At 49.6% G+C, this 23,521-nt stretch overlaps 1 protein-coding gene across 1 annotated transcript in view; it reads left to right on the forward strand.

Moving 5' to 3' along the window:
* The window catches only part of LOC146863595 (NACHT, LRR and PYD domains-containing protein 3-like), a 478,230-nt gene that overhangs the window by 103,810 nt on the left and 350,899 nt on the right, over nt 1-23,521 (forward strand). The window contains exon 3 of the mRNA XM_085627604.1: nt 1,850-2,030. Within this exon, the coding sequence (XP_085483730.1) occupies nt 1,850-2,030 (181 nt within the window). The remainder of the gene's footprint in view (nt 1-1,849; nt 2,031-23,521) is intronic.

A 23,521-nucleotide genomic window follows, 5' to 3' on the forward strand; every position in this document is an offset into this window, starting at 1 on the left:
GAGCCCCACATCACCTGCACCCAGAGCACCACATGCACTGCATCCAGAGCTCTTCATCCACTGGACCCAGAGCTCCTCATCCACTGCACCCAGAGTTCCTCATTCACTGCACCCCGAGCTCCTCATCCACTGCACCCAGAGCTCCTCATCCACTGCACCCAGAGCTCCTTATCCGCTGCACCCAGAACTCCTCACCCACTGCACCCAGAGCTCTTTGTCCACTGGACCCAGAGCACCTCATCCACTGGGTCCAGAATTCCTCATCCACTGCACCCAGAGCTCCTCATCCATTTGGTCCAGAGTCCCACATCCTCTTCACCCAGAGCCCCACATCCTCTTCACCCAGAGCCCCACATCCACTGCACCCAGAGCACCACATCCACTGGACCCAGAGCTCCTCATCCACTGCACCCAGAGCTCCACATCCACTGCACCTAGAGCTCCTCATCCACTGCACCCTGAGCTCCTCATCCACAGCACACAGACGTTCTCATCCACTGCTTACAGAGCTCCTCATCCACTGCACCCAGAACCTCACATCCACTGCACCCAGAGCTCCTCATCCACTGTGTCCAGAGCTCCTCATCCACTGCACTCAGAGCACCACATCCACTGCACCCAGAGCACCACATCCACTGCACCCAGAGCACCACTGCCTTCAGAGCTCCCCATCCACTGCACCCAGAGCACCACATCCACAGCACCCAGAGCACCACATCCACTGCACCCAGAGCGCCACATCCACTGCACCCAGAGCTCTTCACCCACTGCTCCCAGAGCTCCTCACCCACTGCACCCAGAGCTCCTCGTCCACTGCACTTAGAGCTCCTCATCCACTGCACCCAGAGCACCTCATCCACTGCACCCAGAGCACCACATCCACTGCACCCAGGGCACCTCATCCACTGCACATAGAGCTCCTTACCCACTGCACTCAAAGCTCCTCATCCACTGTTCCCAGAGCTCCTCATCCACTGTTCCCAGAGCTCCTCATCCACTGCACCCAGAGCTCCTCAGCTTCTTATCCACTGCACCCAGAGCCCCACATAGACTGCACCCGGAGCTCCCCATCCACTGCTCGCAGAGCTACTCATCCACTGCACCCAGTGCTCCTCATCCACTGCACCCAGAGCTCCTCATCCACTGCACACAGAACTCCTCTTCCACTGCACCCAGAGCTCCTTATCCATTGCACCCAAAGCTCCACATACACTGCACCCAGTGCTACCCATCAACTGCTCCCGGAGCCCCTCATCCACTGCACCCAGATCTCCTCAACCACTACTCGCAGAGCTCCTTATCCACTGCACCCAGAGCTCCTCATCCACTGGACCCAGAGATCCTCATCCACTGGACCCAGAGCTCCTCATCCACTGCTCCCAGAGCTCCTCGTCCACTGCTCCCAGAGCTCCTCATCCACTGTATCCAGAGCTCCTCATCCGCTGCACCCAGAGCTCCTCATCCACTGCACCCAGAGCTCCTCATCCGCTGCACCCAGAGCTCCTCATCGGCTGCACCTAGAGCTCCTCATCCACTGCACACAGAGCTCCTCATCCACTGCACCCAGAGGTCCACATCCACTGCACACAGAGCTACTTATCCACTTCATCCAGAGCTCCTCATCTGCTGCACCCAGAGCTCCTCAAACACTGCACCCGGAGCTCCTCATCCACTGCACTCAGAGCTCCTCATCCGCTGCACGCAGAGCTCCACATTGAAGGAACCTGCAACCCCTCTTCTGATGAGGTTTTGTGCTCCTTTTCGATGGAAACAAAGTCCTTCTGTTCCGCTCCTCATTTCATCTAGTGGTTGAAAGGGAGTTACAGACTGTGTTCTTTATTCCTTGCAGGTAATTGAATGTTTGGATAAAGAGAGTCTGAAAAAGGAGGCGGCAAGGCACCTGCTGGAGGTGGTGCTTGGAAAGCCGGATGCCGGAGCAGGCAGAGCCCTGTGGGCCGAGCTCAGCAGCTTCCACAGCAGCCTGGAGTCCTGTAAACTGAGGGCCCTACTGAGAGAGATCTGCTCCAAAGGTGGGTATGAGGGGGGCTATCACCCCAGATATACTGGGTGTCACGCCATCAACTGGCCTCTGTGAGAAGTTGGCCTGGTATATGCTGTCCACTAGTTATAGTGGGCACCTTGCACCAGTCCAAAGAAACCCTTATTGATGATAGGTTAAAGACAACCTTTATTGAAAGCTATCCTAGTGGTAGCTATGGAGAGCAGCCTTCATGCTAAGTCTTGAAGGAATGTAAAGCAGCTTGTTTTACCAGTCTATAATTTCTTGAGTGGCTAAATGAAAGGAGACCACACCAGGTATATATATGAAATATATGGATTTATTACTAAACACACCCCTCTAGTCTCTTTATGAGGCTAGTGGCAAAAGCACATACGTTACACTTCAAATAGACAGTAAAGTAGCACAAATACACGTTCAGTCCTAGGGGCGGACCAAACCATATACTAAAAACGTGTTATTAGAACCACAACTTAATCAGACACAAGGCCTAGAGCCTGTAGAATCGCTGGGACCCCAAGGATCCACCCAAAGTCGTGACACAGGTGACCCACGGGGCCGTGTGCAGTGTGAGAACACAGCCGCGACCTCCCGTTAGCTTCTATGGGGAAAGTCGCGGTTAGCTTTTTAGAGATAAAGGACACTTAGAAGTGTACTAGGACCAAACCCTTTTGGACTTAGACAGTTCTAGGGTCAACACCCACGGGAGCACCGGTGTACTCGAGTTACCTCACCCAGGGAAGCCGGGTGCATTGGTGTCAAATGGTGTCGGGTTGCGTCGTCGTTTTCAATGGAAGCTGGCGAAGTAGTGCTGCTGCCGGGAAGATGCGAAGTGTCTGAAGAGAGCCAAGCCTGGGTCAGAGATGTGAAGAACCTGAAAGCAGAGGGGACAGAGTCTGGGTCACTTGCCAGTAACCAGGGGCACGATAGACGAATGCCCACCGATGTTGAGTGTTTCAGGTGAAGAAGGTAAAGCTTGACTCTTCAGCCAAGAGGACCAGGAGACATCGAGGCCATCCAGGAGCTGAATTTGAGCTGTCCCACAAAGGATGTTGAGTGCTGCAGCATTGGTGCCCGGATTGGACACAACAAGCCTTGGCAACAGCAACCCACGCAGAAAGGAGAAAGATGCTTCTGTGCGGACCAGCAAGGTCCGAGGGACTCCTCCAGCGAGGAGGAAGGGCACGTCTGGAGCAACCAGGGAAGCCCAAAGGAAGTCAGAGTTACCTTAACAGGGACCCACCAGTTGATGGACCAGGGATCTCCGAAGGGACCTTGAGAGGAATCACAAAATGGCGGCCCACGGGTCACTCAGAGTGGGTAGGCCGACAATCCTCAGTGGATTCTCTGCTCGGGGTCTGGGCTACAAGTAACCAAATGCACAGCCTCAGGGACATCGAGAAGCTGATGCACTTGCAAATGTGGATGGCATCCAGGGGCTCTGGTTCCATGGTACCCACGAGGGCTACGGGTCTCAGCTTTGCTGGTGACTCGGTTCGGCCTCTGGGAAATCTAGAAATCCACCTCTGGTGTTGCAAAGTCTTCGGCATCCGGTGGGAGCTTCAGAGATGCAGACCGGACAGATGCATCTTTGGTGCCTGCCAAGCAGGGGAGTAACTCCTTTACTCCAAGGGAGATTCTTCAGTCATCTGGCGTTGAACAGATCATTGAAGTTCCAGGATTCAGTTTCAGAGTTTAGTTCAGGGATATCTAAAGTCCTGTTGCCAGGGGTTCCTATCTTATACCCAAGGAAGGGGTCGGACTAACTCAGGGGACCCACCTTTGAGAGGGTTTGGAAAGAGGGGTGGCTACACCCATTTCCTTTGTCCAGTTTCACGCCAGAGCAGGGGCTGGTAGCCCCTGCAACCTGTTTGAGCTGGACTATGCACAGGGACATCAAATGTGCCCCAGTGCAGGACTTCAAAGCACTCTCAGAGTGCACCCACCCAGCCCCAATACACTAGCCTGTGTGGGAGGTGGTGACACCTCCCTGTGACAGGAAACCTATTGTCCAGGCCACCCCTGCCGAAGTTTCGGTCAGCAGCAGGAGGCCAGATTTGTGTCTGTGTGTGCAGCATCCATTTTGTGATGCCAGGGCTCTTTTAAGTTGGTACTCGGTATACCGGTGACCCTTACCTATAGTCTGGGGGGAAGAAGACTTTTCTTCAACCCTTGTGCTCTCTTGTGGAGGAGAGCGGGCCATTCTTTCAGGCTCCACCACTCCAAAATTTCCCTGGGTTTGGGCTGTGGTCCTCACAGCCCCACCAACTCTCTCAGGGAGGCCTAACATCCTTAAATGGGCCTGGATCTCAACTTCAGCCCAGGCTGAAATTTCTAGGTCATTGCCCAACAGGCAATCTACAGGCAAGTTTGGGGAAACTGCCACTCTCTTTTGGCCAGTGACCCCTCCCCAGCTGAGATTGACTATGGCCATGGGATGATCTGTCCTGATACCATCAATGTTGGTCACCTGGTATTTGAACTCAGGTAAAAGCTGTTGAGGGGGGACTAGTTTCCCTGTCACCATGGTGACACTAGCCCCTGTGTCCCTGAATGCCAAAGCTTTTTGACCATTGATTAAGGGCACCTGTCTGTAATTGTCCAAAGGATTGGGACCCGTAGTAAAAGTGGCAAATCCTATACCACCATCACAGACTAAGGAGGCTTGTGAGGGGAACCTGTCTAAACTAGGGCCCACCTCTGTTCCCCATGAGAATGCACCTAACCTTTTGGGTGCAACATTACCACCTGGGGGATTACTACTAGTAGTACCAGGAGGGATGGTAGTATTAGTTGGAGGAACATTTTCTTTATTGCCAATCCAGGGGCAACTGGGATCAGTTTTCCAGTGGTCAGGTTTTTTACAAATATGGCAATATGGTTTCTTTTCAGGAGAGGAAGGAGTTTGGGACCCACCCCCAGAATAGGACTTTTGGGGCCCTGTAGTGTACTTATCTTTAGATTTGTCCCCACCTTTCTCTTGGGGCTTGGTAGAATCTTTCGTCTGGACACCACCCTGATTCTTAGGCCTTACCCTGGTTCTGACCCATTTGTCTGCCTTCTTTCCCAATTCTTGGGGAGAGTTCAGATCAGAGTCCACCGGGTACTGGTATAAAAGCTGGTGTTGACTATTATTAAGGATCTGCCCCCTCATAATCAAATTGTACAATCCTACAAAGTCATGCACCTTGCTGCCATGTATCCAACCTTCCAGAGCCTTAATAGCACACTCTACAAAGTCAACCGAGTCTTGATTCTGTGCCTTTTGGATATCTCTGAACTTTAACCTGTATTGCTCAGTGGTTAGGCCAAACCCATCAATCAGTACACTCTTCAAGCTTTGGTAATCATCGGCATCCTCTTCTCTTACAGTGAGAAGGTTATCTCTACCTTTGTCTGCAAAGGAGAGCCACAAGATTGCTGCCCACTACTCCTGGGGGACCCTCTGAACTTTATAGGCCCTTTCCAGTGCAATAATCCATTTGTGGATGTCATACCCACTCTGGAAGGGAGGGACAATCTTGTTTAGGTTTCTATGGTCATGAGACCTCTCCCTAACAATGGGGATGTTGCTGCCACCATGGGACTCTAGTCCCATCTTTTGTCTAGCTCTATGGAGCTCTAGGGACTCCCTTTCTAGGGCTATCTGCTCTCTCTTAATTTTCAGCTGAGCTTGCTCATACTAGAGCTCCCTCCTCTCCTGAGAGGTTTCCCTCCTATGAGAGGAGACAGAGGTCCCTACTGAGGTGTCAGAATGGACCTTCTAGGCACACTCCCAACTCTACCTGGTGGAGTAAAGAGAGGGCCATCATGCCCATCTTCATCATCCTCAGGAGGAGTTGCATTTTCCAGGTTAGGATCACTGTCATCCTCCTGGCCAGCTTCAGAGGTCAGGTCAGGGGTGTCTGAACCCCTAGGCCCTTCCTCCTCAGCTTCCCCCCCCCACTCTGCCTACCCCTTCAGACCCTGTATGTCTTCTGAGATCATCCAACAGAAGTACCTCTATGAGGCGTTGAGTGTTTGCACTTTTGCCTGTTTTCAGTCTCCTTGTACTGCATAATGCTCTTAATTCCAAGAATGGGAGGTTATCATACTTGGAGGGAAGAAGAACATTGGCTTCTGGCAGGGACCCACTGGTTCCTGGCCTTGAAGACATTACTAGTGAGGTTTGGTGTATGCATTACCTACTCTAGTGTGGCCTATTTAAACTCTCTTGAGTTGTAGAAAGAGTGTGCTAAGCTCTTGACACACAACTCTAAGTCCAGTAGAACTTACTGTATTCTAAAGCTTGTATTGTATGTACCTTAGGTACCTTTAGTGGTTTTCAGTTAGTCACTCAATTGAGATTATCTGGTAAAACAATAGCAAGCTGGAATCCCACACGCTGCACACCAATGTGAGAAGTTGGGCTGGTATATGCTGTCCACTAGTTATAGTGGGCATCTTGCACCAGTCCAAACAACCCCTTATCGATGATAGGTTAAAGACAACCTTTATTGAAAGCTATCCTAGTGGTAGCTATGGAGAGCAGCCTTCAGGCTAAGTCTTAAAGGAATATAAAGCAGCTTGTTTTACCAGTCTATAATCCCTTGAGTGGCTAAATGAAATGACAACCACACCAGGGGCCTGATTCACAGAACTAACTTAAGACAAAATCCTAAACTTACTACCATTTTGGTATTCACAGAAGGCACTTACTCATTTTGGTATTCACAGAAGGCACTTACTCATTTCGGTATTCACAGAAGTTAGGAGTCCTAACTTTAGGACTCCTAAATGCCTTCTGTGAATACCGAAAGTCTTAAAATTAGGATTTTTCTCAATTTAGTAGTCCTAAATTTAGATTTAGGACTACTAAATTGAGAAAAATCCTAATTTTAAGGCTTTCGGTAGTCACAGAAGGCATTTAGGAGTCCTAAAGTTAGGAGTCCTAAACTTAGGACTACTAAATTGAGAAAAATCCTAATTTTAAGAATTTCGGTATTCACAGAAGGCATTTAGGAGTCCTAAAGTTAGGAGTCCTAACTATACTACTACTAAACTGAGAAAAATCCTAATTTTAAGACTTTAGGTATTCACAGAAGGCATTTAGGAGTCCTAAAGTTAGGACTCCTAACTTCTGTGAATACCGAAATGAGTAAGTGCTTCTGTGAATACCAAAATTAGTAAGTGCCTTCTGTGAATACCAAAATGGTAGTAAGTTTAGGATTTTGTCTTAAGTTAGTTCTGTGAATCGGGCCCCAGGTATAGATATAAAATGTATGTACTAAACACACCCCTCTAGTCTCTTCATGAGGCTAGAGGCATAAGCACATACGTTACACTTCCAATAGACAGTAAAGTAGCACATGTTAGGCCCTAGGGGCAGACCAAACCATATACTAAAAAAGTGGTATAAGTACCACGACTTTACTAGACACAAGACCTAGAGTCTATAGAATCGCTGGGACCCCAAGAAACCACCCAAGGTAGTGACACAGGGGACCTCACAGCACATCATGACGTCCTACCACAGACCCCAGCACATGCCACTGTCCTCCAGTGTGCTACAGATACACAGCACAGCATGACATGTCCTACCACAGACCCCAGGACATGCCACTGTCCTCCAGTGTGCTACAGAAACACTGCACAGCATGACATGTGCTGCCACAGACCCCATGACGTGCCTCTGTCCTCCATTGTGCTACAGAAACACATCACAGCACAGCATGACATGTCCTACCACAGACCCCGGGACATGCCATTGTCCTCTAGTGTGCTACAGAAACACAGCACAGCATGCATGACATGTCCTACCACAGACCCCAGGACATGCCACTGTCCTCCAGTGTGCTACAGAAACCCATCACAGCACAGCATGACATGTCCTACCACAGACCCTATGACGTACCTCTGTCGTCCAGTGTGATTCAGAAACACATCACAGCACAGCAAGACAAGACCCCAAGACGTGCCTCTGTCCTCCAGTGTGCTATACAAACACAACACAGCATGACATGTCCCACCACAGACCCCATGACGTACCTCTGTCCTCCAGAGTGCTTCAGAAACACAGCACAGCACAGCATGACATGTCCTACCACAGACCCCGGGACATGCCACTGTCCTCCAGTGTGCTACAGAAACACAGCACAGCATGCATGACATGTCCTACCACAGGACATGTCACTGTCCTCCAGTGTGCTACAGAAACACGTCACTGCACCGCATGACATGTTCTACCTCAGACCCCATGAAATGTACTGTCCTCCAGTGTGCTACAGAAACACAGCAGAGCACAGTATGACACATCCTACCACAGACCCCATGACGTGCCTCTGTCCTACAGTGTGCTACAGAAACACATCACAGCACATCATGACTTCTTACCACAGACCCCAGGACATGCCACTGTCCTCCAGTGTGCTATAGAAACACATCACAGCACAGCATGACATGTCCTACCACAGACCCTATGACGTGCCACTGTCCTCCAGTGTGCCTCAGAAACACTGCACAGCATGACATGTCCTGCCACAGACCCCATGATGTGTCTCTGTCCTCCATTGTGTTACAGAAACACATCACAGCATGACATGTCCTACCACAGACCCTGGTACATGAAACTGTCCTCCAGTGTGCTACAGAAACACAGCACAGCATGACATGTCCTACCATAGACCCCATGACATGCCACTGTCCTCCAGTGTGCTACAGAAACACAGCAGAGCACAGCATGACATCCTACCACAGACCCCATGACGTGACTCTGTCCGTTAGTTTGATAGAGAATCACATCACAGCACAGCATGACATGTCCTACCACAGACCCCATAACATGCCTCTGTCCTCTAGTGTGCTATAGAAACACATCACATCACAGCATGACATGTCCTACCACAGACCCCAAGACATGCCACTGTCCTCCAGTGTGCTACAGAAACACAGCACAGCACAACATGTCCTGCCACAGACCCCATGATGTGCCACTGTCCTCCAGTGTGCTACTGTTAGAAATGGGGGTCTCTAGTTGGCAATGGCCGGCCACTGTCCAAGTAGGGACCCTTCTTCCTAAGTCAGAGTAAGCGAGCTACACCCTTTGATAACCCCTGCTCAACCCTGTGGTAACGTAGCATGAGCAGCTAGGCTTATTGCAGAGGCAGTGTGTGAAGCGTTTATGACCATACACAGTAACACAGTGAAGAACACTACAAAGGGACACCACGCAAGTAATTATAAAAAATAAGTATCTTTATATATAGACTTAACACGAGACCAATAACGGTAAAAAGCCACAATACTGTAAAATAGGATTATTCTTGAAACAGCACAGCATGACATGTCCTACCACAGACCCCGGGACATGCCACTGTCCTCCAGTGTGCTACAGAAACACAGCACATCATGCATGACATGTCCTACCACAGACCCCAGGACATGCCACTGTCCTCCAGTGTGCTACAGAAACCCATCACAGCACAGCATGACATGTCCTACCACAGACCCCATGACGTACCTCTGTCATCCAGTGTGATTCAGAAACACATCACAGCACAGCAAGACAAGACCCCAAGACGTGCCTCTGTCCTCCAGTGTGCTATACAAACACAACACAGCATGACATGTCCCACCACAGACCCCATGACGTACCTTTGTCCTCCAGAGTGCTTCAGAAACACATCACAGCACAGCACAGCATGACATGTCCTACCACAGGACATGTCACTGTCCTCCAGTGTGCTACAGAAACACATCACTGCACCGCATGACATGTTCTACCTCAGACTCCATGAAATGTACTGTCCTCCAGTGTGCTACAGAAACACAGCAGAGCACAGTATGACACATCCTACCACAGACCCCATGACGTGCCTCTGTCCTCCAGTGTGCTACAGAAACACATCACAGCACATCATGACTTCCTACCACAGAACCCAGGACATGCCACTGTCCTCCAGTGTGCTACAGAAACACATCACAGCACAGCATGACATGTCCTACCACCGACCCCATGATGTGCCACTGTCCTCCAGTGTGCTACAAAAACACAGCAGAGCACAGCATGACACGTCCTACCACAGACCCTATGACGTGCCACTGTCCTCCAGTGTGCCTCAGAAACACTGCACAGCATGACATGTCCTGCCACAGACCCCATGATGTGTCTCTGTCCTCCATTGTGTTACAGAAACACATCACAGCATGACATGTCCTACCACAGACCCTGGTACATGAAACTGTCCTCCAGTGTGCTACAGAAACACAGCACAGCATGACATGTCCTACCATAGACCCCATGACATGCCACTGTCCTCCAGTGTGCTACAGAAACACAGCAGAGCACAGCATGACATCCTACCACAGACCCCATGACGTGACTCTGTCCGTTAGTTTGATAGAGAATCACATCACAGCACAGCATGACATGTCCTACCACAGACCCCATGACGTGCCACTGTCCTCCAGTGTGCTACAAAAACACAGCAGAGCACAGCATGACACGTCCTACCACTGACCCCAAGACATGCCACTGTCCTCCAGTGTGCTACAGAAACACAGCACAGCACAACATGTCCTGCCACAGACCCCATGATGTGCCACTGTCCTCCAGTGTGCTACTGTTAGAAATGGGGGTCTCTAGTTGGCAATGGCCGGCCACTGTCCAAGTAGGGACCCTTCTTCCTAAGTCAGAGTAAGCGAGCTACACCCTTTGATAACCCCTGCTCAACCCTGTGGTAACGTAGCACGAGCAGCTAGGCTTATTGCAGAGGCAGTGTGTGAAGCGTTTATGACCATACACAGTAACACAGTGAAGAACACTACAAAGGGACACCACGCAAGTAATTATAAAAAATAAGTATCTTTATATATAGACTTAACACGAGACCAATAACGGTAAAAGGCCACAATACTGTAAAATAGGATTATTCTTGAAACAGCACAGCATGACATGTCCTACCACAGACCCCGGGACATGCCACTGTCCTCCAGTGTGCTACAGAAACACAGCACATCATGCATGATATGTCCTACCACAGACCCCAGGACATGCCACTGTCCTCCAGTGTGCTACAGAAACCCATCACAGCACAGCATGACATCCTACCACAGACCCCATGACGTGACTCTGTCCGTTAGTTTGATAGAGAATCACATCACAGCACAGCATGACATATCCTACCACGGACCCCATAACATGCCTCTGTCCTCTAGTGTGCTATAGAAACACATCACATCACAGCATGACATGTCCTACCACAGACCCCAAGACATGCCACTGTCCTCCAGTGTGCTACAGAAACACATCACTGCACCGCATGACATGTTCTACCTCAGACTCCATGAAATGTACTGTCCTCCAGTGTGCTACAGAAACACAGCAGAGCACAGTATGACACATCCTACCACAGACCCCATGACGTGCCTCTGTCCTCCAGTGTGCTACAGAAACACATCACAACACATCATGACTTCTTACCACAGAACCCAGGACATGCCACTGTCCTCCAGTGTGCTACAGAAACACATCACAGCACAGCATGACATGTCCTACCACAGACCCCATGACGTGCCACTGTCCTCCAGTGTGCTACAAAAACACAGCAGAGCACAGCATGACACGTCCTACTACAGACCCTATGCCGTGCCACTGTCCTCCAGTGTGCCTCAGAAACACTGCACAGCATGACATGTCCTGCCACAGACCCCATGATGTGTCTCTGTCCTCCATTGTGTTACAGAAACACATCACAGCATGACATGTCCTACCACAGACCCTGGTACATGAAACTGTCCTCCAGTGTGCTACAGAAACACAGCACAGCATGACATGTCCTACCATAGACCCCATGACATGCCACTGTCCTCCAGTGTGCTACAGAAACACAGCAGAGCACAGCATGACATCCTACCACAGACCCCATGACGTGACTCTGTCCGTTAGTTTGATAGAGAATCACATCACAGCACAGCATGACATGTCCTACCACAGACCCCATAACATGCCTCTGTCCTCTAGTGTGCTACAGAAACACATCACATCACAGCATGACATGTCCTACCACAGACCCCAAGACATGCCACTGTCCTCCAGTGTGCTACAGAAACACAGCACAGCACAACATGTCCTGCCACAGACCCCATGATGTGCCACTGTCCTCCAGTGTGCTACTGTTAGAAATGGGGGTCTCTAGTTGGCAATGGCCGGCCACTGTCCAAGTAGGGACCCTTCTTCCTAAGTCAGAGTAAGCGAGCTACACCCTTTGATAACCCCTGCTCAACCCTGTGGTAACGTAGCACGAGCAGCTAGGCTTATTGCAGAGGCAGTGTGTGAAGCGTTTATGACCATACACAGTAACACAGTGAAGAACACTACAAAGGGACACCACGCAAGTAATTATAAAAAATAAGTATCTTTATATATAGACTTAACACAAGACCAATAACAGTAAAAAGCCACAATACTGTAAAATAGGATTATTCTTGAAAGAGCACAGCATGACATGTCCTACCACAGACCCCGGGACATGCCACTGTCCTCCAGTGTGCTACAGAAACACAGCACATCATGCATGACATGTCCTACCACAGACCCCGGGACATGCCACTGTCCTCCAGTGTGCTACAGAAACACAGCACATCATGCATGACATGTCCTACCACAGACCCCAGGACATGCCACTGTCCTCCAGTGTGATTCAGAAACACATCACAGCACAGCAAGACAAGACCCCAAGACGTGCCTCTGTCGTCCAGTGTGCTATACAAACACAACACAGCATGACATGTCCCACCACAGACCCCATGACGTACCTTTGTCCTCCAGAGTGCTTCAGAAACACATCACAGCACAGCACAGCATGACATGTCCTACCACAGGACATGTCACTGTCCTCCAGTGTGCTACAGAAACACATCACTGAACCGCATGACATGTTCTACCTCAGACTCCATGAAATGTACTGTCCTCCAGTGTGCTACAGAAACACAGCAGAGCACAGTATGACACATCCTACCACAGACCCCATGACGTGCCTCTGTCCTCCAGTGTGCTACAGAAACACATCACAGCACATCATGACTTCTTACCACAGACCCCAGGACATGCCACTGTCCTCCAGTGTGCTACAGAAACACATCACAGCACAGCATGACATGTCCTACCACAGACCCCATGACGTGCCACTGTCCTCCAGTGTGCTACAAAAACACAGCAGAGCACAGCATGACACGTCCTACCTCAGACCCTATGACGTGCCACTGTCCTCCAGTGTGCCTCAGAAACACTGCACAGCATGACATGTCCTGCCACAGACCCCATGATGTGTCTCTGTCCTCCATTGTGTTACAGAAACACATCACAGCATGACATGTCCTACCACAGACCCTGGTACATGAAACTGTCCTCCAGTGTGCTACAGAAACACAGCACAGCATGACATGTCCTACCATAGACCCCATGACATGCCACTGTCCTCCAGTGTGCTACAGAAACACAGCAGAGCACAGCATGACATCCTACCACAGACCCCATTACGTGACTCTCTCCGTTAGTTTGATAGAGAATCACATCACAGCACAGCATGACATGTCCTACCACAGACCCCATAACATGCCTCTGTCCTCTAGTGTGCTACAGAAACACATCACATCACAGCATGACATGTCCTACCACAGACCCCAAGACATGCCACTGTCCTCCAGTGTGCTACAGAAACACAGCACAGCACAACATGTCCTGCCACAGACCCCATGATGTGCCACTGTCCTCCAGTGTGCTACTGTTAGAAATGGGGGTCTCTAGTTGGCAATGGCCGGCCACTGTCCAAGTAGGGACCCTTCTTCCTAAGTCAGAGTAATAGGGCTACACCCTTTGATAACCCCTGCTCAACCCTGTGGTAACGTAGCACGAGCAGCTAGGCTTATTGCAGAGGCAGTGTGTGAAGCGTTTATGACCATACACAGTAACACAGTGAAGAACACTACAAAGGGACACCACACAAGTAATTATAAAAAATAAGTATCTTTATATATAGACTTAACACGAGACCAATAACGGTAAAAAGCCACAAGACTGTAAAATAGGATTATTCTTGAAACAGCACAGCATGACATGTCCTACCACAGACCCCGGGACATGCCACTGTCCTCCAGTGTGCTACAGAAACACAGCACATCATGCATGACATGTCCTACCACAGACCCCAGGACATGCCACTGTCCTCCAGTGTGATTCAGAAACACATCACAGCACAGCAAGACAAGACCCCAAGACGTGCCTCTGTCGTCCAGTGTGCTATACAAACACAACACAGCATGACATGTCCCACCACAGACCCCATGACGTACCTTTGTCCTCCAGAGTGCTTCAGAAACACATCACAGCACAGCACAGCATGACATGTCCTACCACAGGACATGTCACTGTCCTCCAGTGTGCTACAGAAACACATCACTGAACCGCATGACATGTTCTACCTCAGACTCCATGAAATGTACTGTCCTCCAGTGTGCTACAGAAACACAGCAGAGCACAGTATGACACATCCTACCACAGACCCCATGACGTGCCTCTGTCCTCCAGTGTGCTACAGAAACACATCACAGCACATCATGACTTCTTACCACAGACCCCAGGACATGCCACTGTCCTCCAGTGTGCTACAGAAACACATCACAGCACAGCATAACATGTTCTACCACAGACCCCATGACGTGCCACTGTCCTCCAGTGTGCTACAAAAACGCAGCAGAGCACAGCATGACACGTCCTACCACAGACCCTATGACGTGCCACTGTCCTCCAGTGTGCCTCAGAAACACTGCACAGCATGACATGTCCTGCCACAGACCCCATGATGTGCCTTTGTCCTCCATTGTGTTACAGAAACACATCACAGCATGACATGTCCTACCACAGACCCTGGTACATGAAACTGTCCTCCAGTGTGCTACAGAAACACAGCACAGCATGACATGTCCTACCATAGACCCCATGACATGCCACTGTCCTCCAGTGTGCTACAGAAACACAGCAGAACACAGCATGACATCCTACCACAGACCCCATGACGTGACTCTGTCCGTTAGTTTGATAGAGAATCACATCACAGCACAGCATGACATGTCCTACCACAGACCCCAAAACATGCCTCTGTCCTCTAGTGTGCTACAGAAACACATCACATCACAGCATGACATGTCCTACCACAGACCCCTAGACATGCCACTGTCCTCCAGTGTGCTACAGAAACACAGCACAGCACAACATGTCCTGCCACAGACCCCATGATGTGCCACTGTCCTCCAGTGTGCTACTGTTAGAAATGGGGGTCTCTAGTTGGCAATGGCCAGCCACTGTCCAAGTAGGGACCCTTCTTCCTAAGTCAGAGTAATAGGGCTACACCCTTTGATAACCCCTGCTCAACCCTGTGGTAACGTAGCACGAGCGGCTAGGCTTATCTCAGAGGCAGTGTGTGAAGCGTTTAAGACCATACACAGTAACACAGTGAAGAACACTACAAAGGGACACCACACAAGTAATTATAAAAAATAAGTATCTTTATATATAGACTTAACACAAGACCAATAACGGTAAAAAGCCACAATACTGTAAAATAGGATTATTCTTGAAATGCTGCAAAAATAGTTCAAAGTGTGAAAAGAGGAGTTCAGTTCAAAGTAGTGGTCTCTGCGACCCTTTTACTTACAAAGTACCTGGATTTTGTAGCAAAACAACCAAAATGTCGCAAAGGAGCTGTAGCGATGATTTTCTGCACGTGAGGCTGGCGATGAGTTGAATCCTTGCCGCTAGAGAGGGTGAGCGCCGATCTGCTGATGCGTGCGGAGATGATGTGACAAACTTCTGCACGCTAGGCCGTTGATGCGATCACTCCTTGCCGCGAGGGAGTAGACGATGCGACGATCCTGTTGCATGTGCGATGAGGTTGCGATGCGAAGAAATGGCGCTCCGCGAGGGAGCGACGATCCTGATGCGATGCAATGAAAATGGCGGACGCCCGGCTTCCGCGCTGCGATGTCGTGAAGCGACGATCTCGATGCGTTGATCTCTTGGAGTTAGCGAGCACTTGGAAGCCCGCAAATGTGCGATGCGATGATCTTTGGGGTTAGCGAGCACTTGGCGGCCCGCAAACGTGCGATGAGTTGTTCTTCGGTTGCGAGCACTCAGCGGCAGCAGTGCGATGATTTTCCGAGCGCTTTTGGCTGCGGCGGCTTGCAAACGGGCGTTAGCGACGATTTCAGCACTCTCTTCTCTGTAGTAGAACTAGAGGCCCTGGAACTCACAGGAGCCTCACCTGCAGATAGAAATCCTCGCTGGGAGGAAACAGGAGGCTGGTGGTGAAGTCTGATGGGCCTGAGACTTCAACAGGAGGCTAGCTCTCTTCTAGCCCTTGGGTGATTGCTCTAGCAAGATAAATAAAAGTTCCATCAAAGTCCTTTTCCCTCTTCGTCCAAGTCCAATAGTAACCACTGCAGGCCAATCCAAGAAACAGCACACAAGCACAAGGATAGTCACCTCCTGCAGATTCCTTCAGTTACACGGACAGAGGTTCCTCTTTTTGTCCAGGAGCAATACAAAATGTAGGGGTTTCAGCACAGATATTTATACCCCAAACGTCTTTGTTCTCAAAAGCTACAAGTCACTGAACCCAGCCAGAACCAGTTTTGCTCAATCCTGGAGCACTTTGTTTACCAGGCGGCATCCTTCCTTTCAGAAAGAGGGGGTCTGCCATCAGACGCACAGGAGAAGGTGGAGCCAGCATTCACCTTGCCAGGCACAGCCCTACTCAGGTAAAGGAGCTACCCCTCCCCATACTCCAAGTGCAGATCTCTCTATTCAACCCAGGTCTGACTCAGCCTGCCCTGTCCCTCCAAAACCAGACAGCCAATACACATAACAGCAGAGCACACTGGAAGGCTTAGGCAAGAAAATACCTACTTTCTAAAAGTGGTATTTTCAAACACGGAATATAAAAATAAACTTCACTAAAAGATATATTTTAATATTCAGAGATCAGGCATATTAAATTTGTTTTTCTACCATGTTCCTGGGGTCAGTTAGAACTATAGAAAGTAATAGTCAAACAGCCCATTCTGGCCTATGGAGAAGAGGTAGCCTTACAGTAGTGAAAAACTAAATTGGGTGTAATTCACTACCAGGACATGCTACACACACCCAGGCATGTCCTACTTTACACATACAATGCACCCTACCATAGGGGTGACTTACATGATGCCAAGGGAAGGTTCAGGGGCTGGGAAGTGGGTGCACTTCACAGCCAAGATGGCAGTTCTGGACTGCACACAGACTCTGCAGTGGCAGGTCTGAGACACACTTTACAAGCTGCTTCTGTGGGTGGCACAAACCAGCGTTGCGGGCCCACCAGCAGCATTTGGTTTACCAGCCCTGGGCACACACAGGCCACACTACTAGGGACTAACAGGTAAACCAAAAAAACCAATAATGGATATACCAATTTATGTTTACAAAGGGCGAGCATATGCACTTTAGCACTGATCAGCAGTGGTAAATTGCACAGAGTCCTAAAACCAACACAAACTGGTCAGAAAAAATACAGGAGGAAGGCAAAAAGTTTAGGGATGACCCTGCAAAAAGGGCCATTTCCAACAGCTACAAAAACACATCACAGCCCAGCATGACATGTCCTACCACAGACCCCTGGACATGCCACTGTTCTCCATTGTGGTACAGAAACACATCACAGCACAGCATGACATGTCCTTCCACAGACCCCAGGCCATGCCACTGTCCTCCATTGTGTGACAGAAACACAGCACAGCAGAGCATGGATGGCATGTCTACCACAGACCTCATGACTTGCCTCTGTCCGCCAGTGTGCTATAGCAACTCAGCACAGCATGGCATGTCCTACCACAAACCCCATGATGGGCCTTGTTGGACTTGGCCCTTTTTGCAGGGTCATCCCTGAACTTTTTGCCTTCCTCCTATATTTTTTCTGACCTGTTATTGGCTGTTTTATGACTCTGGGCACTTTACCACTGCTGATCAGTGCTAAAGTGCATATGCTCTCCCTATTGTAAATTATTGTACGAATTAGTGATTCCATGATTGGTTGGTTTGGTTTACCTGTCAGACCCTAGTACAGTGCACCAGGAGTGCCCAGGGCTTGTAAATCCAAATGCTGCTGGTGGGCTTGCAGCACTGGTTGTGACACCCACAGAAGCAGCCTGTAAAAGTGTGTCTAAGGCCTGCCATTGCAGAGCTTGCATGCAGTCTGGTACTGTCATGCTGACTGGGCAAGTGCACCCACTTGCCAGTCCCTAAACCTTCCCTTTTCTTCATATCAGACACCCCTATGGTAGGCCGAAGGGCAGGGTGCATTGTAAGTGTAAGGTAGGACATGTCCTAATATTGAATTACAGCCATTTTCGTTTTTCACTATTGCAAGGCTACCTGTTCTCCATAGGCTAGAATGGGCAGTTTGGTTACTACATCTTATAATCCTAACTGACTCAGAGAACATGGTGAAATTCGAATTTAGTATGCCTGAACTCAGGATGATAAAATACATCTTTTAGTGAAGTTGGTTTTAACATTCTGTGTTTGAAAATGCCACTTTTAGAAAGTAGGCATTTTCTTGTCTAACCATTCAAACCTGCCTCTGCTAGGATGTGTGTATTCCTTTGTCTGGAGTTTGAGGAGACAGGGTGAGGTGCCCCAGTGGTGAATAGAGAGATCTGCATCCAGATGGGTGGGAGGAGTTGCACCTGGGACCCGAATAGGGCTGTGCCTGCCTTCCACAATGCTGGCTCCACCTCCTTTGGAGCGGCTGATGTCTCTGCCCTGCACAGTGAATGAAGGGGAGGAATCCTGTCAACAAAGTGCTCCAGAGCTGTACTTGCCTTCCACAATGCTGGCTCCACCTCCTGTACGGCGTCTAATGTTTCTGACCTGCACTGTGAAAGGAAAGGAGAGGTCTGGTAAACAGAGTGCTCAGGGACTGGTTTGGACTGGGCAAAGGCTCCTCTGCCTTCAGAGGACAAAGGATTTCTGGGTATAAATATTGGGACCCTGATCCCAAGAATTTAGATCACTTTGGGAAAACAAGAAGAACCTCTGCTGAGGGAGGAACCAGAAGAAGCTGAGGAGGAAACTATCCCTGAAACTGGGGGATTGGCCTGCAGTGGTTGCCTTACTGCCAAAGAGAGGAGAAAGGAACTTTGTGTGTACTTTTGCTCAACTCGTGAAGGATCTCCAAGGGCTTGGAAAAGAGCTTGCCTCCTGCTGAAGTCTCAGGAACAACAGACTTCACCCCCAGCTCCCCAGAGTTCTTTGGAAGTGCCTGCTGCTGTTGTTGGGCCTTCTGAGGGACTGCGTGTCGCAAGGAGCTGGAAGTGCGACTCAAGAAGGAGAAGCGTGCCGCCGTCGGAGCTGTTGTCGTCGCATCTCTTAAAGCGTGTTGCTGCTGCAGCATCGCATTGAGCGGAAGCATCTCGCATCATCCAGGAAGTGTCTTGCATCGAGGAAGAAGCGTGTCGCCATCGCAGCTATCATAGCTGATGCATTGCACCGCATCAAGAAAAGCGCCTCGCATCCACGGAGAAGCGTGCCGCCGTCGGAGCTGCTGTTGTCGTATCGCGTAAAGGGGTGTCGCCGCTGCAAAATCGCATCGAGCGGAAGCGTCTCGCAACGTCGGAGAAGAGTGTCGCTGCCAAGGCTGCTGTCGTCGCATCGCGTAAAGGGTGTCGCCGCTGCAGCTGAAGCATCGAGTCGAGTCTTCTCGCAACATCGGAGAAGCGTAACGCATCTGGAAGATCTTCACGTCTATATTTCTTTGCACCAAAAACTTCATCGCATCAACATCGTTGCAACACTTTCGTTGCCCTGCGTGTCGCATCTAAAAGGTACATTGACTTCAATTGTCGCATTTAAGAACTTAAGAGAACTAAGCAAAATTCTACCATCTAAAGTAACAGTATTGTGGATTTTTGTCGTTTAATGGTCTTGTGGTAAATCTATATAAAAACGACTTATTTTTTATATACAACCTGTGTGGTGTCCATCTGTAGTGTTGTCACTTGGTTACTGTATGTGTTCACAAATGCTTTACACACTGCCTCTGAGATAAGCCTGCCTGCTCGTGCCAAGCTACCAAGGGGGTGAGCAGAGGTTATTGTAGGAGTGTACCCCCTTACCCTGACTAGAGGAGGAGGTCCCTACTTGTCACAAGTGCATACCTGTGCCAACTAGAGACCCCCAAGTCTAACAGGCCTCTTCCTCCATTGTGCTACAGAAACACAGCACAGCATGACATGTCCTACCACAGGCCGCATGACAAGCCACTGTCCTCCAGTGTGCGACAGAAACAGAGCACATCATGACATGTCCTACACAGTCCCCATGACGTCCCACTGTCTTACACTGTGCTACAGAAACACAGCACAGAATGACATGTCCTACCACAGACCCATGATAGGCCTCTGTCCTCCAGTGTGCTGCAGAACCCCAGCACTGCATGACATGTCCTACCACAGACCCCAGGACATGCCACTGTCCTCCAGTGTGCTACAGAAACACAGCACAGCAAGCATGACATGTCCCACCACAGACCCCATGACAAGCTACTGTACTCTAGTGTGCTACAGAAACATAGCACAGCATGACGTGTCCTACCACAGACCCCAGGACGTGCCACTGTCCGCCAGTGTGCTACAAAAACACAGCACAGCATGACATGTCCTACCACAGACCCCAGGACGTGCCACTGTCCTCCAGTGTGCTACTGAAAAACAGCACAGCATGACATGTCCCACCACAGACCACATGACGTGTCTCTGTACTTCAGTGTGCTACAGAAACACAGCACAGCATGACATGTCCTACCACAGACCCAAGGACGTGCCACTGTCCTTCCGTGTGCTACAGAAACACAGCACATCATTACATGTCCTACCACATACCCCATGACTTGCCTCTGTCTTCCAGTGTGCTACAGAAACACAGCACAGAATGACATGTCCTACCACAGACCCATGGCAGGCCTCTGTCCTCCAGTGGGCTGCAGAACCCCAGCACTGCATGACATGTCCTACCACAGACCCCAGGACGTGCCACTGTCCTCCAGTGTGCTACAGAAACAGCACAGCACACATGACATGTCCTACCACAGACCCCAGAACGTGCCACTGTCCTCCAGTGTGCTACAGAAACAGCACAGCACACATGACATGTCCTACCACAGACCCCAGGACGTGCCACTGTCCTCCAGTGTGCTACAAAAACAGCACAGCATGACATGTCCTACCACAGACCCCATGACTTACCTCTGTCTTCCAGTGTGCTACAGAAATACAACACAGCATGACATGTCCAGCAAAACTGTATTTTATGAGGATTAGCTGTGAGTACAGCTGTTACTAGGTCAGTACCCTTCCATTTCTGGACCTTTGCAGCAATATTAAGATCTTTTTAGAGTTTCTCGTTGCTCAGATGGGTTTAGTTTCTGTTATTAAATGTTTCCCTCCTCTTCATTTCATTGCTTGATTTTAATCGTGAGAAAGTGTCACTCATAGTCGTTGAATGTCACTCATAATTACATTAACATTATGAATATGTAACACATAAACAATCTGAAACCTATGGAAGAGACGCCAATCAGAGAGGGACAGAGAGAGAGCTAGAGAGTGAGAGAGAGGCAGAGAGAGACAGATGGACAGAGAGAAACAGAGAGACGGAAGTAGGGAGGGAGACAGAGAAAGAGCGACAGAGAGAGGGAATGAGGAAGGGGGACATTGAGAGAGAGAGACATGAAGAGGGGAGGAGGGAGACATAGAGAGAGAGAGAGAGAGAGAGAGAAAGAGAGAGAGAGAGAGACAGGGTTAGAGAGACAGAGAGCGAGAGGGAGGAAGGCAGAGAGAGAGAGAGAGAGACAGACAGACAGCGACAGGGAGAGGGAAGGACGGACGGAGAGAGAGAGAGACAGAAAGAGGGAAGTAGGGAGGTAGGGGGAGAGAGAGAGAGCGAGAGAGAGAGAGGGTGGGGGAGAGGGAGGGAGGGAGGGAGACAAAGAGAGAGACAGGGAGACAGAGGGAACGAGGGAGACTGAGAGAAACAGAGTGGGACGGAGGTAGACAGAGAGAGAGAGACAGAGAGAGGGAGAGAAGAGGAGAGAGAGAAACCGAGGGAGATAGACAGAGAGAGAGAGACAGAGAGAGGGAGACTGAGAGATACAGAGAGAGAGAGAGAGAGAGAGAGAGAGGGATGGAAGGAGGGAGACACTGAGAGAGACAGGGTGTAGGAAAGTGTAGTATTATGCAGTGAGGCTGGTTAGGCTTCACTATGCAATCATCTCAGTGTACCCCAAATAGGCCCTTGCACTCACCCTAATAAACCCCTAACTCAGTCCTGGTAGTGTGGCACAGAGCAGTCAGGCTTTACTATGGAAACATGTGTTAAACATTTCAGAGTACCAGTATGGAGGAGTAATTGACCCGACTTGAAAGAAATCCGACACCAATTTATAAAAATAAAGATTATTTTTAGCTTAAATTGGACACTAAAACGCACACTATCAGATGAGTATAACCGGAGTTATAGATTTTTAATTGAAAAATAAATCTGTGCATTTCACTCCTGCAAAACTAACGTTGCGGTCAGTGTGGAAATGGACTAGTGACAATCGGTCACGTTCAGGTCGAGTTTAGTTGAAACCACTGTGTGTGAAGATGAGGCGGGTCCTAGGACCAGGCTCGGATAGTTGATTTTTACCTTTATTTGTATAAATTGGTGTCAGGTTTCTATTGAGTCTTGTCAATTACTCATCGTCCATGTTGGTGCTCTGGAATGCTTCACACATGTTCCTCTAGCAAAGCCTGACTGCTCTGTCCACTCTACCACGACTAGGCTGGGGATTTATTAGTTTGAATTCGAGGAACTATTTGGAGTATCGTGAGAGTATTACATAGTGAAGTCTAGGCAGCATCTCTGCATAATACTCACCTTCCTACAACCCCCTGGACGGACCCTTCCCCGTGGATTGTCAATAGGTGCAGACGAATCCCTGTGCCTTCCTTCTGTGTTCCTGGACCGTTGCCTATGGCTCTCTGCTCAGAAGAATGCACGCAGTGGTCATGCTGGCGGGAAATGCTGTTCTACCCTTGAGCTGCTGCAGCAATGCAGGGAGGCCGGAGGTTTGAAGTGTACGTCATCAGTGTCCGGAGCCACAGAGGCATTTACTCTTAGATGGGAAATGTAATGTAGTGCTAGTGATTACTTCAAGTCAATGGTCAAGTGATGTCATTTCCTGTGATGGCATGTCGCACAGGCTCATCCTGGGTGCCATCCTGGGGCCAGACGCCCCTCCACCACTTCATCACCACAGGCATCATAGACATTACGGCTCGGATTCACTAACATTTCGCGTCGTGGTTGCGCACTTTTTTGGTGTAGCTACAAAGTAGAATGTTAGTTGAGATTTACAAAGCCATGCAAATCAGACTTGTGTGTCTCCCCATGGG

Source organism: Triturus cristatus, chromosome 2_1 (assembly GCF_964204655.1).
Source record: "Triturus cristatus chromosome 2_1, aTriCri1.1, whole genome shotgun sequence".
Lineage (NCBI taxonomy): Eukaryota > Metazoa > Chordata > Amphibia > Caudata > Salamandridae > Triturus > Triturus cristatus.